Source organism: Tenrec ecaudatus, chromosome 9, assembly GCF_050624435.1.
Source record: "Tenrec ecaudatus isolate mTenEca1 chromosome 9, mTenEca1.hap1, whole genome shotgun sequence".
In the NCBI taxonomy this organism is placed as follows: domain Eukaryota; kingdom Metazoa; phylum Chordata; class Mammalia; order Afrosoricida; family Tenrecidae; genus Tenrec; species Tenrec ecaudatus.
In genome coordinates, this window is record NC_134538.1 from 47,560,355 (window position 1) to 47,579,811 (window position 19,457).

At 41.5% G+C, this 19,457-nt stretch overlaps 1 protein-coding gene across 2 annotated transcripts in view; it reads right to left on the reverse strand.

The window, feature by feature from the left end:
• Positions 1-19,457, reverse strand: part of SEC11A (SEC11 homolog A, signal peptidase complex subunit) — a 53,595-nt gene that overhangs the window by 12,125 nt on the left and 22,013 nt on the right. For both annotated transcript variants that reach the window (XM_075558027.1, XM_075558028.1), the window contains exons 2-3: positions 12,493-12,602; positions 5,582-5,731 (exon numbers count right to left, since the gene is read on the reverse strand). In XM_075558027.1, the coding sequence (XP_075414142.1) occupies positions 5,582-5,731; positions 12,493-12,602 (260 nt within the window). The remainder of the gene's footprint in view (positions 1-5,581; positions 5,732-12,492; positions 12,603-19,457) is intronic.

Below are 19,457 nucleotides of genomic sequence, written 5' to 3' on the forward strand. Positions count from 1 at the left end.
GTGAGGTTACTCAATCACACTGGATAAATACTGTGTAAGACCACGACTATAAAGAGAAACAGGAAGTCAAAGACTTGCAGAGCAAAGGGAACGGACTCCGAAGGTTTCCAAGGGAGAGAGGGTAATGGTGGGCAGACGAAGCAATGGACTAGAAGGCTGACAGGTACTGACTTAGGGGAAAAGGAGGTTAAAAATCCATGAAGAGGAAGAAGAAAAATCAGGGGCAGTGGGATAGGATGTGGTGGGGGGTGAGGTGTGCGGTAGTTTGAACTGCTGAATGTAGAGTTGATGGCCCCACAATTAAAAATGCATTATTTTTCAAAAACTGAAAGCAAACTATATTTTACAGTTGGTGAAGATTCACTTAAACCCAATTCCAGTTTGGGTTAATCCTTCTACTGGAAAGAAGACATCTTTCAGACTTTGACTAGTACGCACTTAGACTGCAATTCAGAGACTGGCTCACTAGATATTGAAGCTGCCAACCAAACTAAATTGGGAGGTGTTGCCAACACCAAAGGCAGTTAAGTGCAAACAATCACATTAAAAATGAGATTCCAGTTAGAAAAAATGCAAATATATACAGAGGAAAATCATCTGTAGCCGACAAGTCAAAGTGAGTGAAAGAATGAATCTATGAATTGGCGCCTGGAGGGTAAAGAAGGCAGGGGTGTGTGTGTATGTGTGTCATGTGTCGGGGTGGGGGTGGGGGGTAGGGTAGCTGTAAAAGTTAGGAGCAGCACAAAGGAAGATTCAATTCAACCACAAAGATAATGTCAACCCTACAGGCACAGAAATGCAAAACCAGATGGGAGGACAGAAAACTGGGAGATGCGGAAGTCTCTGGGGAGGTCTGGGCTAGTCCCCAAAATGGATTTGCCCACAAAACAAACACATCCAGTGTTGCCCCTCTCAGCTATAACTAGGACAGATGACTGTGGCATTTTGAAAAAGCATACACATGTCTCTTCCCTCTATTTGTCACGATGGAACAAGTCTTCTCTAGTGGCAACCAGCTCTGATTAGACCTACTATTAAAAACACTCTAGGACTACATAGCTCATAGGCCCAAAGTACTAATTGGGCCATTTATGTAAGACTTTTCTTTTGTTAGCACAGGTACCAACTACTTACTATTATTATCTACCTCCAAGGAGCTCAAAGTACTCACAATATAATTCATCCATCATAATATTGTGACGTGTAGTTTTCCAGGGGAGGAAATAATCACTCCATTCATAAGAAAAAAATAAGACTCAAAAGAAGCCCACCTGGATGCAGAATAAATGCGTCTGTCTGTCAAGCACGGGAAAAGCAAAGCCCAGAACCCTGGCACGCTCGCGGCAACAGTTCTGCTTCCAAAGCTGCAGGCCAGGGTCACTGCCATCAAAGCGCAACACCTCCCTCCCTCAGGCTGAACTAGTGCTTGCTCACCGAGCTCCAAAATAAGACAGTTTAGGGAATGCCGCACACATACGAGGAACAGCACATCAGCAGGCTAATGTTTCCTAGGAGGATTAAATCCACTGCAAATATGTGCAAGGAATCTGAGCTCTTAGATGAAAAACAAACAGCCTTCACGCTCTCCTACCTTTCCTAACTCAATTACTTTGGGGGGGGGGGTGGAAAACAACAGAGATCTTACTGTTTTGCACAGTACAAATGTAGATAACCTTGCCGAATTGTCTCACCCCATCATGTAGTGATTCCTTATTGTTTTAATTGAAAATGCCAACCCCTGGACTGAGGAGGGGCTACTCAATGGGAAAAGAACCAGAGAGTGACTGCCCTGGGACTGTGGAAGTGGCAGTCACTGAGTGCTTGGTGGGTGTGCAATGGAAAGGGACCCAGAATCACCACATATTTAGTACCTCGCTGTCTCCCTCACAGTGACATGACAGGTTGTGATCTGTTGAGCAAAGATCTGCACTTGGAAGAATTGATCCAGGAAGTTTCCACCTGATACCAATCCCCACACTTAGGGGAAACAGAACTTCTGGGGTGAAGCTCAAGGTGGAATTACACTTGCACAGACTCTCAGACCTACAGTGTCTAAAGTGCTGTGTCACTGGAAAAATTGATACTGTTATCGGTGCAATCTCCTTTTATCCCAGGGGGATGATTAATAGTGTTTTACATTTTTGTTTCTATGGGTTTTGTTTTCCTGCCTTTAGTTTGTTGGATTTTGTTTTGCTGATTGATTTGTTGCTGTTGATGTAGTTGGTCTCATGGGGTTTTGATTTTGTCACAATACGACAGCCAAAGTAAACCTGAGTCATGCATATCCCAGGGACAAGCAGATAGATTCTGGGCCCCCACTGAACTCCAGCCCCAATCCAAGAACAGGTAGTTCTGATCACATGGCCCTGCTCGATCCTCACCTGCATGAAAGGATCACTGAAGACAAGGGTGCTACAGCAGTGTGGTGAAGAAAGCAGATGGTGCCCGGCTATCAATGGGAATAGTGCCTGGGGTCTTAAAGGCTTGTTTTCTAACAGCAGCCATCTAAAGGAGGAGTCAACTAAGTCTGTATCAAAGACGCGTGATCCAAAGATGATGATAATAGTCAAATACAATGAAGGGAAAGTCTCAGAGCTAACATTGTGAACACCCAATTTGTGGAAGGCTGTGGAGGACAGTGGGAGCCCAAAACCCATCTGCAGAGGATCTGGTCAGATCTAGTCATAGGCAAAGGTCTGAAATGGCTTACTATCAAACGTAGATCATTGTAATCCTGAATATGCTGGATCAAACTTGATACTTAGTCTATTGAACTCCCTCTAGAACCAACTTGAACTTGTTCTAGGTGCAACGATCCCTTGCTTGTTCCAAGACGAAAACTCTTCCCTGGCTTTTAAAATATTGATGGTGGTCTTTTCTTTCTTACTCATTATTTGTATTTTTATCTTTTTTTTGTATTTTTATCTTTATATTATTTTACCCTTACCACTTTATTTTTGTTTTGATTTTTATTGTTTCTGTTGAGTTTTCCAATTTTTGAAGCACAGGAGTAGGTACACAGAGATAATGACTGATATAGGGATACAGGGCTGGGAAGTGAGAGAGAGGGAGAGTGAGAGGTTTCAGGAGCAATGTATGTGGACGGGAGCACTGAGCTGACTGTGAGTTTAAAAGCACACACATTTTAAAAGAGATTTAACAAGGAAAAAAAAGAAAATGTTATAAAATTTATTGTGGTAATGATTGTACAATCCTTACTGGTATGATTGAATTACTGAATTACATGATATGTGGATTGGGTGTCAATAAAACTGTGAAAAATGAATAAATAAAAAATGAAAACGAATAAATATCATAGCTATTGTAAATGCAAAAGGTAGTGAGCTTTTAAAACAAACAAGAAACAATACTATCCACTCTCTACCAAATTACTATTGTCTCCAAACAGTGGCAATCTCTTAATGTTTCTGACAACAGAGTTTTGCCTCAGCTCAGCAGTGAATTAAGAGATAAACCTGACATGTGTGTCCCTTACCCAGTACACATAACAGAACTTATCTGGAACACAGCTAGGAGTGGGCAAATGACTGAGCTGGACACACAGAAAATGACGGTCAAAGTCATGGGCCCATTAATACAATACACTTGGCAAGCCTTTAGTTCAGAGCTTCTTCCCACATGTCGCAATACCAGATATACATTTCCATATGTTCATGAGATAATTATGTTACAAAATAGTACTGAGTAGATTCCAATGTTATATGGGGGGAAATATGTGTGTTTACAAAACAGAGAGAATTATCCCAAATTTTAACACTGTTTCTGTGGTAGGATTACATATGACCGTGTTTTCTTTAAGCCGTGGTGGAGCTGTGACGTAAGCATTGGCCTGCTAACCTCATGGTTGTCAGTTCAAATCCACCACCAGTCTGTAGGAGAATGAAGCTCTCTGCTCCCATTAAGATCCATAGCATCGCTATGAGTTGGAATGAGCATGTACACGGGTACAAATAAGAGCTGGAAACACAGGGAATCCAGGACAGATAAATCCCTCAGGACCCATAATGTGAGTAGCCATCCCAAGAGGCTAAGGGGGAAAGTGGGAGGAGAGAGGGGGAACCAATCACAATGATCTGTTACATATAGCCCCCTCCCAGGGGGACGGACAATAGAGAGGTGGGTGAAGGGAGAGATCGGTCAGGGTAAGACAAGAAAAAATATCAATAATTTAAAGATTATCAAGGCTTCATGAGGGATGGAGGGAAGGAAAAAAGTGAGGAGCCAAGGACTTGAGTAGAAAGAAAATGTTTTGAAAATGATGACTGGAACAAATGTAAAAATGTGCTTGACACAATGGATGTATGTATGGAATGTGATAAAACGTGTATGAGCCCCCAATAAAAAGAATTTTTCAGAATTCTGTTAAAACTTGCTTTTAAATTTCAGGACTCTAAAATTTATAATTTGAACTCCTTTGAAACAAGAGAGACTGTTTTGAAATAAAATCTGTTTAATCTCCCACAATGTCAAATGACTCTCTGTAGAAACATAGAGCCACAGCACAGCCTGGGCCAAATTCCATTCTTTTTAATATGTTCAGGGAAAGTTAGCACCATTTTGCTCACAACATCACAAATCTACTTTGAGAAACTGAAGAACATTATCTCTATTGGACTGATCTCTACAATGTCAAAACAAATTTCTGAAAACTTAAAAAAGTTCTCCTCTTAGCTAATAAATCTTAGAATGACATATGAAAATTATTATCTTTCTAAATACATTCTGAAGTCTAGAAAACAAACAAGAACGCCTATGGTCTTTCTGTAAGCAGTGAAGAATGCTCCTACACCTAATGTGGAGAAAGCAAACTCTTTTTGAGGCGGTTATGCCCATCTTTAGGGGTCCTCACTAAACACTCCCTCTTGTTCCAGGAACTCCCCCAGAGACACCCCCCCCCCGCCCGTATGTTCTCCAGAACAGCTCCCCTTTCTTTCATTCCCTTCTCTCTGAAAGTTTTCCTAACTAAAATTACTACAGATTTGGAAGAAATTGTATGAGAAATACACAGCTAGACAGACGACCATAGACTCAGAAATCAGGGAGATCTTCTAATTCATCTTGCTGAACCTCTTTAAAATCCAGATAAGGAGAAATTGTTTACATCCACCATCCTCCAAGCGACTCGAAAGGTTTCGCCCTTTCTGATTTTAAAAATGCAGTAGTCTAAAGCATACAGGGATAGCTTATCTATCAGGAACTTTCTTTGGAATCTGAAGAACTTGTACTTGGAATGTCCTTAGGACTCCCTCAGAGTGTTTGTGAAAGACAGGAATTGCCTCATTCCTGTATTGTGTTTTAGTGTTAGATACAGTTAGTGATCTGGCTGGGAAGTAGAAGAAAAACCTTTGGAAAAACAGCCAGGCAAAAAAAATGAACTACCAGATAACTACTTACATTTCTCTGAATGCTCACAAACCTTCAGGTACTCCCGAGAATGGCTGGAAGAAGGGAGGGTCTAGGGGCCCTTACCCATCTCAATTTTTAGGTTATCAAAATTAAATACCAGAAACTTTGACACATAAAGTAAGTTAAAAGGGAAAAAGATGCATTTTGCACATACTTTTCATGAATTTTCAAGACCCGGTGAACTATAGGAATCTCTCTTCCTTCTATCCTAAAAACAACAATTTCTCCCACTCTTATGGGCTCTTCCACGCGATTTGTCAGAAACAGGAGATCTCCTCGATGAAATGCCGGCTCCATGCTGCCGCTGCAACGAAGAGGAAGATGTCATTAGACAGCCAGTCTGAGGTCACACTGGCTTTCAAAGTGAAGCTATTCAATAAAACAAAAGTACCACTTCTGGAGTATGATAATATTGAGTATACGCAATACTTTAATTAACAATTATGCCAACATAAAGGTGCATAATACTCAGTATATGGTCTTCCCAGTTTCCCCAAACTAATGTGCTCTACTAAAGATGCCCCCACCCCCACCCCATTAGCTTTCACTAACTAGTTCCATCTCAAGCATTACTATTCAAGAGCTTAAAACTTGAAAAGGGCAATGTTACTAATTCCTTAACCTTTTAAAATTTCAAATGACAAAGAGAATATAAAAGGAAAGAATGAACTTTAAAGACACTGCCCTTATTCTCAATTCATCTGAAACCAGGACACATATTGAAATGTGAATGAGGTCATCTTCTTCTGCCATTTACAAAGACATAGATCACGATGACCTTACGGGTTCAACCCACCAAGAGGGAGAACCCTCACTGACCCAGAGAACACTTGTGCTAGCAACTTAGCTTTGTTCTATTGTAGAAAGAAAGAGGAAACCATGGACTAGAACAGAGCAGAGATTTTTCGCCTACAATTTCCAGAAACTGGGAAGGTTTGATTCCATGGACATTGATGGCAGGAGACTTCCATAGAACGTCTTCTCGCCTCTCACTCTACCCTACACCAAATTCTAGAAATGTCCTAAGATAACTGTACAGGTCAATGAGCCCATTTCAGGGAAGCAGTAACCATCTTATTATTTTCAGATTTCAAACTCCAGTTTTTAGAAGCAAGAAATGGATTCTACCCCATCACTGAGTTGATTCTGACTCACAGCGACTGTTCTCTCGGGTCACTGAGACTACACATCTTTACAGGAGCAGCAAGTGGCCTCAGTGTTCCCTCAAGGAGTGCTGGTGGTAAACAGCTGGCCCTACAGTAGCCACGGGAACTTGGGAGGAAATGGGCAGGCAGGCAATAGAATTCAGAACAGGAATAATGACACTGTTTCGAGCTCTCCAGTTGGACGGCACTGGTCCCACTACAAAGGAACGGCTGTGGGTCCCAGTTTTTGCAGCACATTGCAATCACCTAACGAATGACAAAAATGCCAGTGTTCTGTCATACCCAAACCCATTCAAATCAGAATGTTGGAATGGGAAGCAGGCACCAGTGTTTGGTAAAGATTGCAGGTTGTACCAATGCATAGAAAAATTTGGAAATTACTAAGAATGTGGCTTTCACATTCTGAGAAGTTGGGTTTTTGATCCTTGGGTACGGGGCACAAGGTTTCCCTTAAAACCTGGGTTAAAGGAAAAACAAACAAGCCTGGATTAGGGTTCCTCGCGACAGACAATGAGGTTCTTTTATCAGAAGATGTTCACACAGAAGACGGGACACATGGTGAGAATGCACAGAAGGTACTGCACAGAATTTTCAAGTTTTTACTTTTATCTCTAAAAAAACCAGTGATACTCTTCGCTCAAATAAAACTCTTTTAAATATATATAAATAAAACAGAAGCAGAGTTGCTCTGATTGGATGATTCATCTCCTTGTAGACTTACTGTAGGCAAAGTGCTATTCTAAATACTTTTTAAGCCATCTTCAGAGTACTACAGAGTAAATACTATTATTAGTCCAACTTTATTGGCAAGAAGAATGAGGCTTGGAGGAGCCTACAGTTATATACAACTACAAAATGATAGAATGAAGAAGGTGTGAACCAAGAAGTCCACCAAAATCCAAAAGTATATAGTATATAGAACAGTCAGATATTTGTTGAATTAATGAGTAAATTGAAAAAAGAAGAGATGGTAGATTAGGAGATGACTTACCTAAGCTATTATTAGTAACAGAAATTATTAAATACTCATTGAAAACATGGATAAAGGAAAATCAAGGGGGAAATAGAGACAAGGACACTCACAGAATTATAATTATATAAAAATACATGAGACTAAAAAGTTAATAGCAATGACATAAATTATGAATGACTTAGTTTCAAATACTTTATTGTTTCAAGATTTCCTATAATGGAAGTATATAAAATTTATTTAAAAAGCGGCCATCTACACATCATCAGAACAATAAATCATATCATTGTGAATGAGGGGGAATGAGGAGCTGAGACCCAAAGCCCATCTGTAAGCAATTGGACATCCCCTTACGGAAGGGTCACCGGGAGGAGACGAGCCAGTCAGGGTGCAGTATAGCAAGAATGGAACATACAACTTTCCTCTAGTTCCTAAATGCTCCCCACCAACCCCCACTATCATGATCCCAATTCTACCTTACAAATCTGGCTAGACCAGGGGATGCACACGGGTACAGATAGGAACTGGAAACACAGGGAATCCAGGACAGATGATCCCTTCAGGACCAGTGGTGTGAGTGGTGATACTGGGAAGGTGGAAGATAGGTAGGGTAGAAAGGAGAAACTGATTATAAGGATCTACATATAACCTCTTCCCTGGGGGACGGACAGCAGAAAGGTGGGTGAAGGAAGACGTCGTACAGTGTAGGACATGACAAAATAATAATAATAAATTATCAAGGGTTCATGAGGGAAGGGGAAGCGGGAAGGAAGGGGGGAAAATGAGGAGCTGATACCAAGGGTTTAAGTGGAAAGCAAATGTTTTGAGAATGATGAGGGCAACGAATGTACAAATGTGCTTGACACAATGGATGGATGGATGGATTGTGATAAGAGCTGTAATGACCCCCAATAAAATGATTTTTTAAAAAAAGCATTTTTGAAAGGTCATTAGAACAACCCAGGCAAGAAATGATAAGGTTTCAATTTAGAACAACAATAGGGAGGGCAACTATCAAAAAGCTGAATAACCACACCAAACTCATTACCTAAGACTCGATAGGGCAGGGCAGACTGCCCTTGTGGCTTCCAGGCCTGTCACGCTTTCCAAGAGCAGAAGGCCTTGCATTTCCCCCACAGAGCAGCTGGTGGTTTTGAAGTGCTCACCTTGCGGTTAGCTCCCCAATGAGTATCCAAGAGTGAAATAAAAACTTTAGCCTTTGAACATGCAGGGTGGGAGATGGGGGATATGTAATCAAGCGCTGCTCTTAGGTTGCTACCACTGGCAGCTGAGCAGCGACAATGACAGAAGCAGGAGGAAGAACAGGTTTGTGGGAAAAGATATTGTCTTTGTTATGTGGAGTTTCAAGTGCCTGTTCAAGAGCAGATGTAGCTGCCCACTGTACGTAAGGTGAAAATGAGTGTATACTTCAGCTAAGAGAATTGGGTGAAAGAGGAAGATTTAAGAATTCAGATATAAATAGCAATCCAAAGCAAAGTGGTAGGTAAGATTCTACAAAAGTTTGGATGAGAAAGACCACTTAAGAAATAAACTTTAAAAAAAGAAAGAAATTAGAGGACACATTCACAACATTAAATAAATTCGTATTATCAAATTATACTCTACTTTTAATAGAGCAATAAGGATACATTTTATATAATCAGTTCTATAAATAAAACATTAATTTTTTTAACTGGCTTCAGCTCTATACAGGAAAACATCAGTTGTGAATGTTTCCTGAAACTTCAGATCATGAAATACCCTAACATGAAAGTGACCGTCTTCCCCCGCAAAGGCTTCCACGTCTAAATGTAGCTTCCCAGGTCGCCTGTGACCTTTGAGGTACACTTGGTTCCAAGTAAAAATTATATTCTTTGAACTTGCATGAAACCACCCAATCACATAAATAGCTTTTCCAGTAAATTCTCCTTCCAGTCTTGATTGGCTTCTTCTTTTACATGATCTAGTTCCTCTAAATTTCATTTCCTTATTCCAGGTTGGCAATCAGAAAAGTTTAGCATTTAAATAACCCACTTATGCAAAAGCTTTGTACAAATACTCCCTCAAATCCCCAACTGAGAATCATTTTTCAAGCTGTAGCAAAAATCCACTACTTACAGGACCCGCAGTGTTTGGGCAGGTCTTCTAGTCTGAGTCCCTGCTCAGTCCAACATCCCCAGTTAAGAGGGCGGTAGTCTATCCTTTAGTACCTTCAGTGACAGGACCTGAACCGGTGACAACCCTGGAACACTCTCCAAAAGAAGCCTAGAGTATAGCTTCTCCTCCTATTAGTGTTTGAACACTTCATAAATTGTGAACTTCATAAATTTTGAACACTTCTTCGCTGAGTTCAAGACTACTTGGGAACTCAGGACCACATATTATTTGAAGTTGAAAGCTCCTCGGACATTAACTAGGTCTACTCTTTACAGATGAAGAAACTATGGTTCAGGGAGTAAGCAACTTGCCCAAGGGCAGAGTTACAGAGAAAGAACTAGAAACCCATGCCTCTAGAGAAACACAATAACCGCTGGGCCACCTAGTAAAATCCATTCATTTCTTTGATGCTCTAAAAACACAGCTGTACTTAAGTATCAGGAAAACCGCTCAGGTTGAAGAGAGAAAAGAGGAGTTTACTGGAGATCCAGAGGCTCCAAACACCTGTTGGAGCTGGAAGGACATACTCAGTAACGAAGGGGTCATGGTTATCCTTTCAAGAGAAACATATTCAGGGGAACAACTAGGGAAGCAGAACCAGCATCTAGGAGAGGGTAGAGATCCTGTGAGTATTAGAACAATACCAAGCTCGTGGAGAGGAAGCAGGAAGAGGTGGAAGAAGGGGGAAAGTGATGGCAGGGCAGGAGGAGGCAAAAGGAAACAGAGGGAAGCTCTAGGAAACAATGATACAGATAGGGAGATAAATAGAGGTGTGCATTTAGGCAGATACATTCATTAATCCAGGGGTCCTCAAACTTTTTAAACAGGGGGCCAGTTCACTGTCCCTCAGACCTGTTGGAGGGCCGGACTATGGTTTTATGCACACTGCACATATCTTATTTTGAAGTAAAAAAAAAAAAACGAGGCAAAAACATCCGGCGGTCCACGGGCCGTAGTTTGTGGACGCCTGCTAGTGGGACTGACTTACGTACATATATTCATAAAGCAACACACTGAAGCTACATATGGGTCTTGGGCCTTGGCTTGTACCTTCCCTCAATACAAGAATACTTTGTTCTAACAAACTGGCATTCTGTGATACTCACCCACCCCAAGCCCCTACACGATCGCTGAGGACAAAATAGGTACATAAGCAGATGTGGTGAAGACAGAGGATGGTGCCCGGCTATTAAAAGATATAGTCTCTGGGGTCTTAAAGTCTTGAAGTTAAACAAGCAGCCATCCAACACTGAAACAACAAGCCCACATGGAAGAAGCACAGTCAGCGCAATCATGAGGTGTCGACTGGGCAACGAGCATCAGAAGGTTCACAAGAGTAAACAAACAAGAATGCATTGGTGAGAATGGAGGTGAGAATGGAGCGGAGACCCAAAGCTCATCTATGGACAATGGAGCATCCCCCCACAGAGGGGACCCAGGGAGAGGTGAGTCAATCAGGCTGCAGTAAAGCACTAATGGGTCATGCAATATACCTCTGTTCCCTTGAGGCCTCCTCACCCCTCCACCCCCACCACAACCTCAGTGCTGCCTCTCAATCTAGACTAGACGGGAGTATGTACATAGGTACAGGCAAGAGATAAAACTCACGACACATGGAACCCAGGAACAGGAATGGGAATAGAGACACCAAAAGGGTAGGGGAGAGCTAAGGAGGAAGGGAGACACCGATCGCAACGGATGGCACATAACCACACACCCCCACTTGGGGGAGAACAACAGAAACCAGAGGGAAAGGGAGACAGCGGTCGGTATGAGATTTGAAAATAATTAACAATCTACAATCTATCAGGGGGTCACGAAGGTTGGAGATGGAGAAAAGGGAGGGGAAAAGGAGGAGATGATCCCAAGGACTCAAAGGAAAGTAAATGTCTAGAAAAGAACGATGGAATATATGTAGGGATGTCAGATATAATTGATACACATGGCTTGTAAAAAGAGTTGTAAGAAGCCTCCAAAATGATTAAAAAAGAGAAGAAACACATTAATGTCTACATAATGTTAATTATTCCATTTAGTTTACATTTATACTCCATTATTTCCAAAAAAGATTTCAGATGGTTTACGAAATTGAGCCCAAAATAAAATATAATGACTCAAATAGCCAATGGGTAATTATCCAAATGAATTACTACACTGTATTTTTGAATCACTGAGATATGAGTGCAAGGATTGGGGAGAAAATAGAGTGAAGGGGGGAAAAAATCAGTAATACTTATTCCATGAAGAAATGGCATCAGTATCTTTATTATTCCTGAGTCTAGTTTAGAAGTGATATTTAAAGGTCAGAATGAAACAAAAACAATTAGCTATGCTTCTTTACTGACACGGGGAATATGCTGCAGAAGAACTCTTAATACGCAGAGATGCTACAAAATCTCTTGAACTAATAACTGAATATTAGGCCTGGTGGCTCAAAATGGAAAGTTAAGAAGAAAGAGAATTCCAGGAAAACCAAGTACACTAACACTCTTAAAGGGATTCAAATGCAGCATGTGCCAAAAGTAAAGCTCTCATATGACCTTTGTATAGAAAGGTCATGAGTCCTGTGGAGTTCTGAGTGAGAAGTGCCTACCAGGGTGAGAATTTCCTCCCAATCAGGAGAAACATCTAATTTTCTTCCAAGCTCTCCTCTAGGAAAGAGGACTTTCAAAGAGGCTAATGCACCAGTCACTGAAAACATGTTAACAGCTCAGTTTTTCTTCCATGTAAGAATATCATGCAATTGCACACCTTGAAAAGAAAATTTTTTACCTGAGCACCACTACAATTGGACTTTCACTTCCAGTTATTACCATTAACCCCTTCCAGATCATTAGTGCTGAGGAGACAATCATCCCAAAGTTTAGGACTTGATAATACAGCTGTAAGGATACAAAAAGAGAGAGAGAGATCAGACCTAATTATTTCCATTCCAGAAAACAAATGAGCGCAGTATCAATTTAACTGTTTCCAGGACAACTATGAGGCCAGCGGAAGTTGAGACCTTCTCTTAACTACTGTAGTAACTGCAGAAGCAGCCCAGCGCAGCTGTTTCCCGCTGCACTTGGCTCATAAAATTGTATTACATGTTTTACAATCCTTTGTCATTTTCAGGAGCTTTCAAAAAAGTAGGAGCCCTGGGGATTACAGTGGTTGGCCACTGGGCTGAGATCCTAAAGGTCAGCAGTTCGAAACCACCATCTGCTCCTGAAGAGGACAGAACTTTCTACTCCTATAAAGAGTCAGTCTCAGAAACCCACAAGGTTGCTATGGCATCAACTGCATAGCAACGAGTTTTGCATTTTTCACATAAGTTATTTCACAGGAACCTCACAACCAATCATGTTAATTCAATCTCATCCACACAACAGAAGTGTCTGAACTTCTCTTATATTTAAATTTTCTAGGAGGGGGGCTTCAAAACTGTGGAAAAGTGTAACTAAAAGGGCTTTTTAAACCCCCTTGACAATCACAGACTATTCAAAGCCATTGAACCGTATGCTCTCACTTTATACCAGAAGCCCTAGTGGTGTAGGGGCTATTCATCTGGCTGCTAACCTCAAGGTTTGCAGTTCAAGTTCACCAACTATTCTGTAAGGAAAAAAAGGGAAGTGACTTTGTCAAAGTCATCCCGCCTATCTGTCCTATGAAAACCTCAAACTCAGGGCAGGGCAGGGCAGGGCAGGGCAGGGCAAGGTAGAACCGGCCCTGTGGGCCTCTAAGATTCTCTGTGTCTGTGCAGTAGGAAGTTCATCTCTTCCTCTCCAAGCTGCTGGCGGTTTCCAAGTGCCCACCTTGTGGCTCACGGCCCAGAACATAAGCACTGTGCTACCAGGGCTGCTTATATTCAGAACATAAAGGCACCAGCCAGCCTGTTACTGAATGTCCACTCTCCCCAGTTCCAAATTTCTAAGATTCGAACAGCCGGATACACCAGCAAGAGCCCTGGTGGCAGAGAGGTGAAGCGCTCGGGTGCCAAGACACGCCATCAGATGCTGAGGGAGAAAGCGATGGCAGGCTGCTTCCTTACAGAGTTAGTCCTGGAAACCAGATGGGGCAGTTCTACTCTGTTGGACTTGATGCAGAGTTGACTTCATGGCAACAAGTTTGGGATTTCCTCTTTTGGATACAAGACCAGAAAGTAAGGGAAACAGTATGAGGTAATTGTATAGTATGAGGGCTAAGACTAGATACTTGAGCTAAGACTATAAGAACTAGACTGTATCACCAAACTTATTCAATCTGTATGTGGAGCAAATAATTAGAGAAGCAGGATAATACGAAGAAGAATGTGGCCTCAGGCCACGGCCTTGCTTGAAGTGAGGGACCCTGAAGCACTTGCTGATGAGGATTACTGGTTGCAGACTTCAGTACGGATTACAGCTCACTGTCACGAAGACCAAATCCTCACCACTGGACCAGTAGGTAACATCATGAAGTTGGCAAGGCTGTGTCTTGCTTGGCCCCACAATCAGTGCTCATGGAAGCAGCAGTGAGGAGATCAAAGGAAGTGCTGCAGCGGGGAACTCTGCCGCACAAGCCCTCTTTAGAGTGTGGAAGAGCAAGGGCGTTACTTTGTGGACTGAGATGGGCCTGACCCAAGCAATGGTATTTTTTTTTAAATGATAATTTTATCAGGAGAGCAATGGTATTTTTAATGACCTCATTTGCATGTGAAATTTGGACGCTTAAGTAGGAAGACCCCAAAAAATATTATTGTGCTTGAATTGTGGTGCTGGTGAAGAATATTGGAAGTACTAGGGAATGCCAAAAGGAAAAACAAATTTATCTTGGAAGAAGTACAGCCAGAATGCTCCCTAGAGGCAAGGATCATCCGTTTTTTGGACCTGTCAGGAGAGAGCAGTCGGTGAAGGACACCATGCTTGGGAAAGTAGAGGGGCCGGGAAAGAGAGGAAGGCCAGTGGCCTCGGGCACCGGAGTAACTGTGATGCCGGCATAGACCAGGCAGTGTTTCACGCTGTGCTGCTATGGGTCATACCATACCGCCTCTCCGGCACCTAACAACAAGATTAGCTATGAGGACAGTAAATGGGATGCTGGGAGAAATTCGAAAAAGCACTGATTAATATGGACCTCCTTCATAATAAACTTTAAACCAGGAAAAAAAGCTTCAGAAATATGTCGAGGAGACTAAATGAAAAAGTATTGCTGTCCTAAGGGAATTTCATTTGGAGATCTACCCCGTTCTCCCTACAGCCCTGATCTTGACGCTGTACACTTCTTTATAGCTCCAAAATCAAAGACTGCTCCAGAGAGCCCAACTGGAGTCCGAGGGGTGCCAACACTGTTTGGACATGGGACTGACGAAGACTGCAGAGTTTAGGGAGGGAGGGTTCAGAGTGAGGGAAGTACTGAATTCCGAAGTATTTGAGTGAGTACCCCCCAAAAACCTGAATGTGATGTAAGGGGGATAGTGCATTTGGTGTTCGTTCCACCAGGTCAGATTGTGAATCAAGCTTTCTATCTAGAGGTTCTGAAAAGACTGCATAAGAGCGTGCAACAAAAAAGCCCTGATTTGTGGCCAACGGGGGACGGGTTTGCCACCGTGACAATGCACCTGCTCACTGGTATTCCAGTGCACCAATTATTGGAAAAAGCAGCATGCCTCTCTTGCCCCATGTACCTGACTCACCTGACCTTATTCCGTGGGACTTCTTTTTATTTCCACAAATGAAGAGGGAAACGACGGGGCAGCGATTTGACAACGTAGAAGTGGAAAAAAATAAGAGGTAGGTGCTGCCAGCCATCCAAAGTGAGTTTTAAAATTTTCCAAGAATGGAATTGCAGATTTGACAAATGTATCATTTTGTAAAATGATTTAAATACATAGCTTTGGGGGGGGACGGGTTTTTTGTACCCCCTCATATACACCTGAATGATACCTTCAGGACCAGAGGTGTGAGGGGCGATACTGGGAGGGTAGAGGGAAAGTGGGTTGGAAAGAGGGAACTGATTACAAGGATCTACATGTGACCTCCTCCCTGGGTGACAGACAACAGAAAAGGGGGTGAAGGGAGATGTTGGACATGGCAAGATATGACAAAATAATAATTTATAAATTATCAAGGGCTCATGAGGAAGTGGGTAGCAGGGAGGGAGGGGGAAAAAAGAGGACCTGATGCCAAGGGCTTAAGTGGAGAGCAAATGTTTTGAAAATGATGAGGGCAATGAATGTACAGATGTGCTTTACACAATTGATGTATGTATGGATTGTGATAAGAGTTGTATGAGCCCCTAACAAAATGTTTAAAAAAACCAAATTAAAAAAAATTTTTTAAAAAAACACCTCACTGCTATGGAGTCTATTCCTACTTATGACCCTATAGGACAGGGCAGAGCTGCTAGTTTCCCAGACTTTAACTCTTTATGAAAGTAGAAAGCCTAGTCTTTCTTCCACAGAGCTAGTTGGAGGTTTCACACTGCAGTCCAATGCATAACTACTACACCATCAAGGCTCCTTTCTGCCTCAGTGACGCTATATAGGGTTTCCAAGGCTATAAATTTATGCATGAGCAGATAGCCCTATGATTCTCCTGTGGGGGTGATGGGTCTGAACTGACAAACTTGAGGTGACCATCCCAACACTTACCCAATAGTCACAAGTGCTCCTCCAACTGTCCTAATCCTTTCAAAAATTCACTGCCATAAGGGGAAATATAGGTAAGAAATGATTTTACATTAAAAAGGACTAAAGAGACAAAACAATAAAATGTAATCATGAACCTTTGTAGGAAATATAAAGATTTCTCCCAAGTTGTCTCCCCCAAATATAAGCCAAACTTTGCTGCTTGCGAATGACTATATACTTGGAGGTCATCAGAAGTAGGTCAGAGGTTATTCTCCCTAAGGGTTATTAGCCATCTAGAGCAAGCAGACACCACTGTTTATCCCACAATAAGTAGGGTCCACTCCCTTCTGATAAGAATAGTTGACTGTTTCCTTGTAGGAGGTCCCAGAGAGGTCAAGCCCGCCCAAGGGTGACCAAGGTTAGGCTACCATCATGAATCTAGGGTCTCCCCTTCTTGTCACATCTATACCTCTAGTTCGTCCCCTTCCTATCATGTGTACAGCCCTAGCTCATCCCCTTCCTGTTAGGCCTATGCCCCTGTACATCCCCTTCCTATGATGTGTGTGCCTTATGGTACTGCCCCTTCCTGTGATGTGCGGTTACCTGCAATCACGCCCCCCCGAAGTAGATATAACTCTTGGTTAGCAATAAATGGGGTTCTCCAGCCTCCTGCCAGGTCCTCAAGCATCCTGCCGGGTCCCTGCCCCACCTCTCCTAGGCCCATGCTGTGCGTGGACCTGGCTGATGAGACAGACCATGGCCATCCAGGAGGTGAGCATGCTGCCATGGAATGTGTCTGACTCCATTATTTGACTCTCTCCTATATCTCATGTTCTCTGTGACTTTAATATTTATATACCTCAACCGTACAATTGTGCCTATAGAACCCGCAATTAGTTGGGGGAGGGGAGCTGGCACCCCTTCCAACCACAAACCTTACTTGGATCCTGGTCAAAAAGTAGACAAACAACAACAAAAAAAATCCAGGGAGATGTAAATACAACTGGGACACTAAATGCTATGGAGAATCAGCGTTAATTTTTCTTAGGTGTGATTATGGTACTCTGGTTGTACAGGGCTCTTTCCTCATTCATAGAGGATGCATACTAAATTTTTTGTTTGTTTGCATACTAAATTAAGTAAAAGTGAACAAATAACTTTCAAATGATTCCATTAAAAATAAAATTCATGCACACATAAATACTAGATAGAAAACAGCAAAATGTTAACAATTATTGAATTCAAGTGGTAATGTACAGATATTAATACTCATAATTTTCCTTTAAAAATAATTATAAATTTAAAAGTTGGAAAAAATCTATTTGTGTATAATTTTTTAAAATCATTTTACTGGGGGCTTGTACAACTCTTATCACAATCCATACATACATACATTGTGTCAAGCATATTTGTACATTTGTTGCCAGCATCATTTTCAAAACATTTTCTTTCTACTTGAGCCCTTGGTATCATTCCCCCCCACCCTCCCTCCCTCATGAACCTAGATAGTTTATCATTTTTACCATGTCTTATACTGGCCAATCTCTCCCTTCACCCACTTTTCTGTTGCCCATCCTCCTGGGAGGGGATTATATGTAAGATAATTGTGACTGGTTTCTCCTTTCTCCCCCCACCTTCCCCTTACCCTTGTAGTATTGCTACTTTCATTATTGGTTCTGAGGGATTTATCTGTCCTGGATTCCCTGTGTTTCCAGCTCTTATCTGTACCCATGTACATGCTCTGGCCTAGCTGGATTTGTAAGGTAGAATTGGGGTCATGATAGTGGGGGGAGGAAGCATTAAAGAACTAAGAGAAGAGCTGTATGTTTCATCAGTGTTACATTGCACCCTGTCTCATCTATGTGACCCTTCTGTAAGGAGATGTCTAATTGTCAATCTGTATAATTTTTATTTCATTTTCTTTAGCTGTAGTTACTATATTTTTAAAGTTAATTTTTAATTCAAGCAAAATATTACATATGTGCAGTTCCAAGACATATATAACAAGAAAACAGGCTCCTCACACCATTTTCACATCTCTTAGCTTTTTTTTTCTTGGAATTTATCGCAAACCATTTGTTTTTCTTGCTTCATAAATTTTGAACATCATCAAGTACTTGTAATACTAAGGAGCTTAGGTGGTACTAGGGTTAACACAAGGGGGGTGGGTCACACCTACCAGCTGCTCTCCAGGAGAAAACCAATGTCTGCTCCGGGAAAGAGTGACAGTCTCAGACTCGATGGCAGTGGGTTTGATTGGCACTTATTACAACAGACTGAGATTTTAGCTCTCCCACACCTTTACTTTATATATATATAAACTACATATACACAATTTCTCAAGCTTCATACTTTTCCAAGTACATATGTAACACATGAGAAGAAACTGATCATGGTGGCTGTCTCGGAGAAGAACTAGGAATCAGGTGGGAAGAAAATGATTTTCAATATAAAACTTAGGTTGTATTGTTTTTTAAATGTTTTCACTATGTTAAGTATCACCTATTCAAGAATAGTTTAATATCTTAAGGCATCACTAATGGCCAGAACATTAAGTACTGCCAATTCATTAAGTACTGCCTCGTGAAGGGGTTAATTAGTGTCATCTGCAAAGAAAGAAAACATGGACTTTCAGGATTGAAACTGAACTTACTGCTGTGGCAGAATAATCAGTCATTTAATATCAAAAGGGCAGCATTTCCCCAGGGACAAAGCGCACAGGCTTAGGAAAGAGGGAGGAATGGGAACAGGAAATAGGGAGACCGTGAGTAAGTGCTGGTACATTGTGTGGATTCAATGGATGAGATGAAACAAAATATGTATGGACTGTTGAATGTAAGACTGTTGAACTGCTCTGTAAACTTTCACAATTCACACTAAAAAGTTTAATAACATAGATGTAGCCTAAGGAAACTTGAAAAGGTATAGTGCAGTTTGAGTAATGCAGTAATAAGAATATAAGATTACATGAAACCTAGTGTTGTAAGTTATGATCAAGACTTGTGACCAAGACAGCAGTCATTTTGATTTGAAGCAGCCAAGTAAGTTTAACTGTAATTAATTCTAAGATACATTTATCATTGTTTTGACTGTTTCCCAGGGAAACAGGAGTTTTTGTGATGTTAATTACTATCTGATTTTAGCTTAG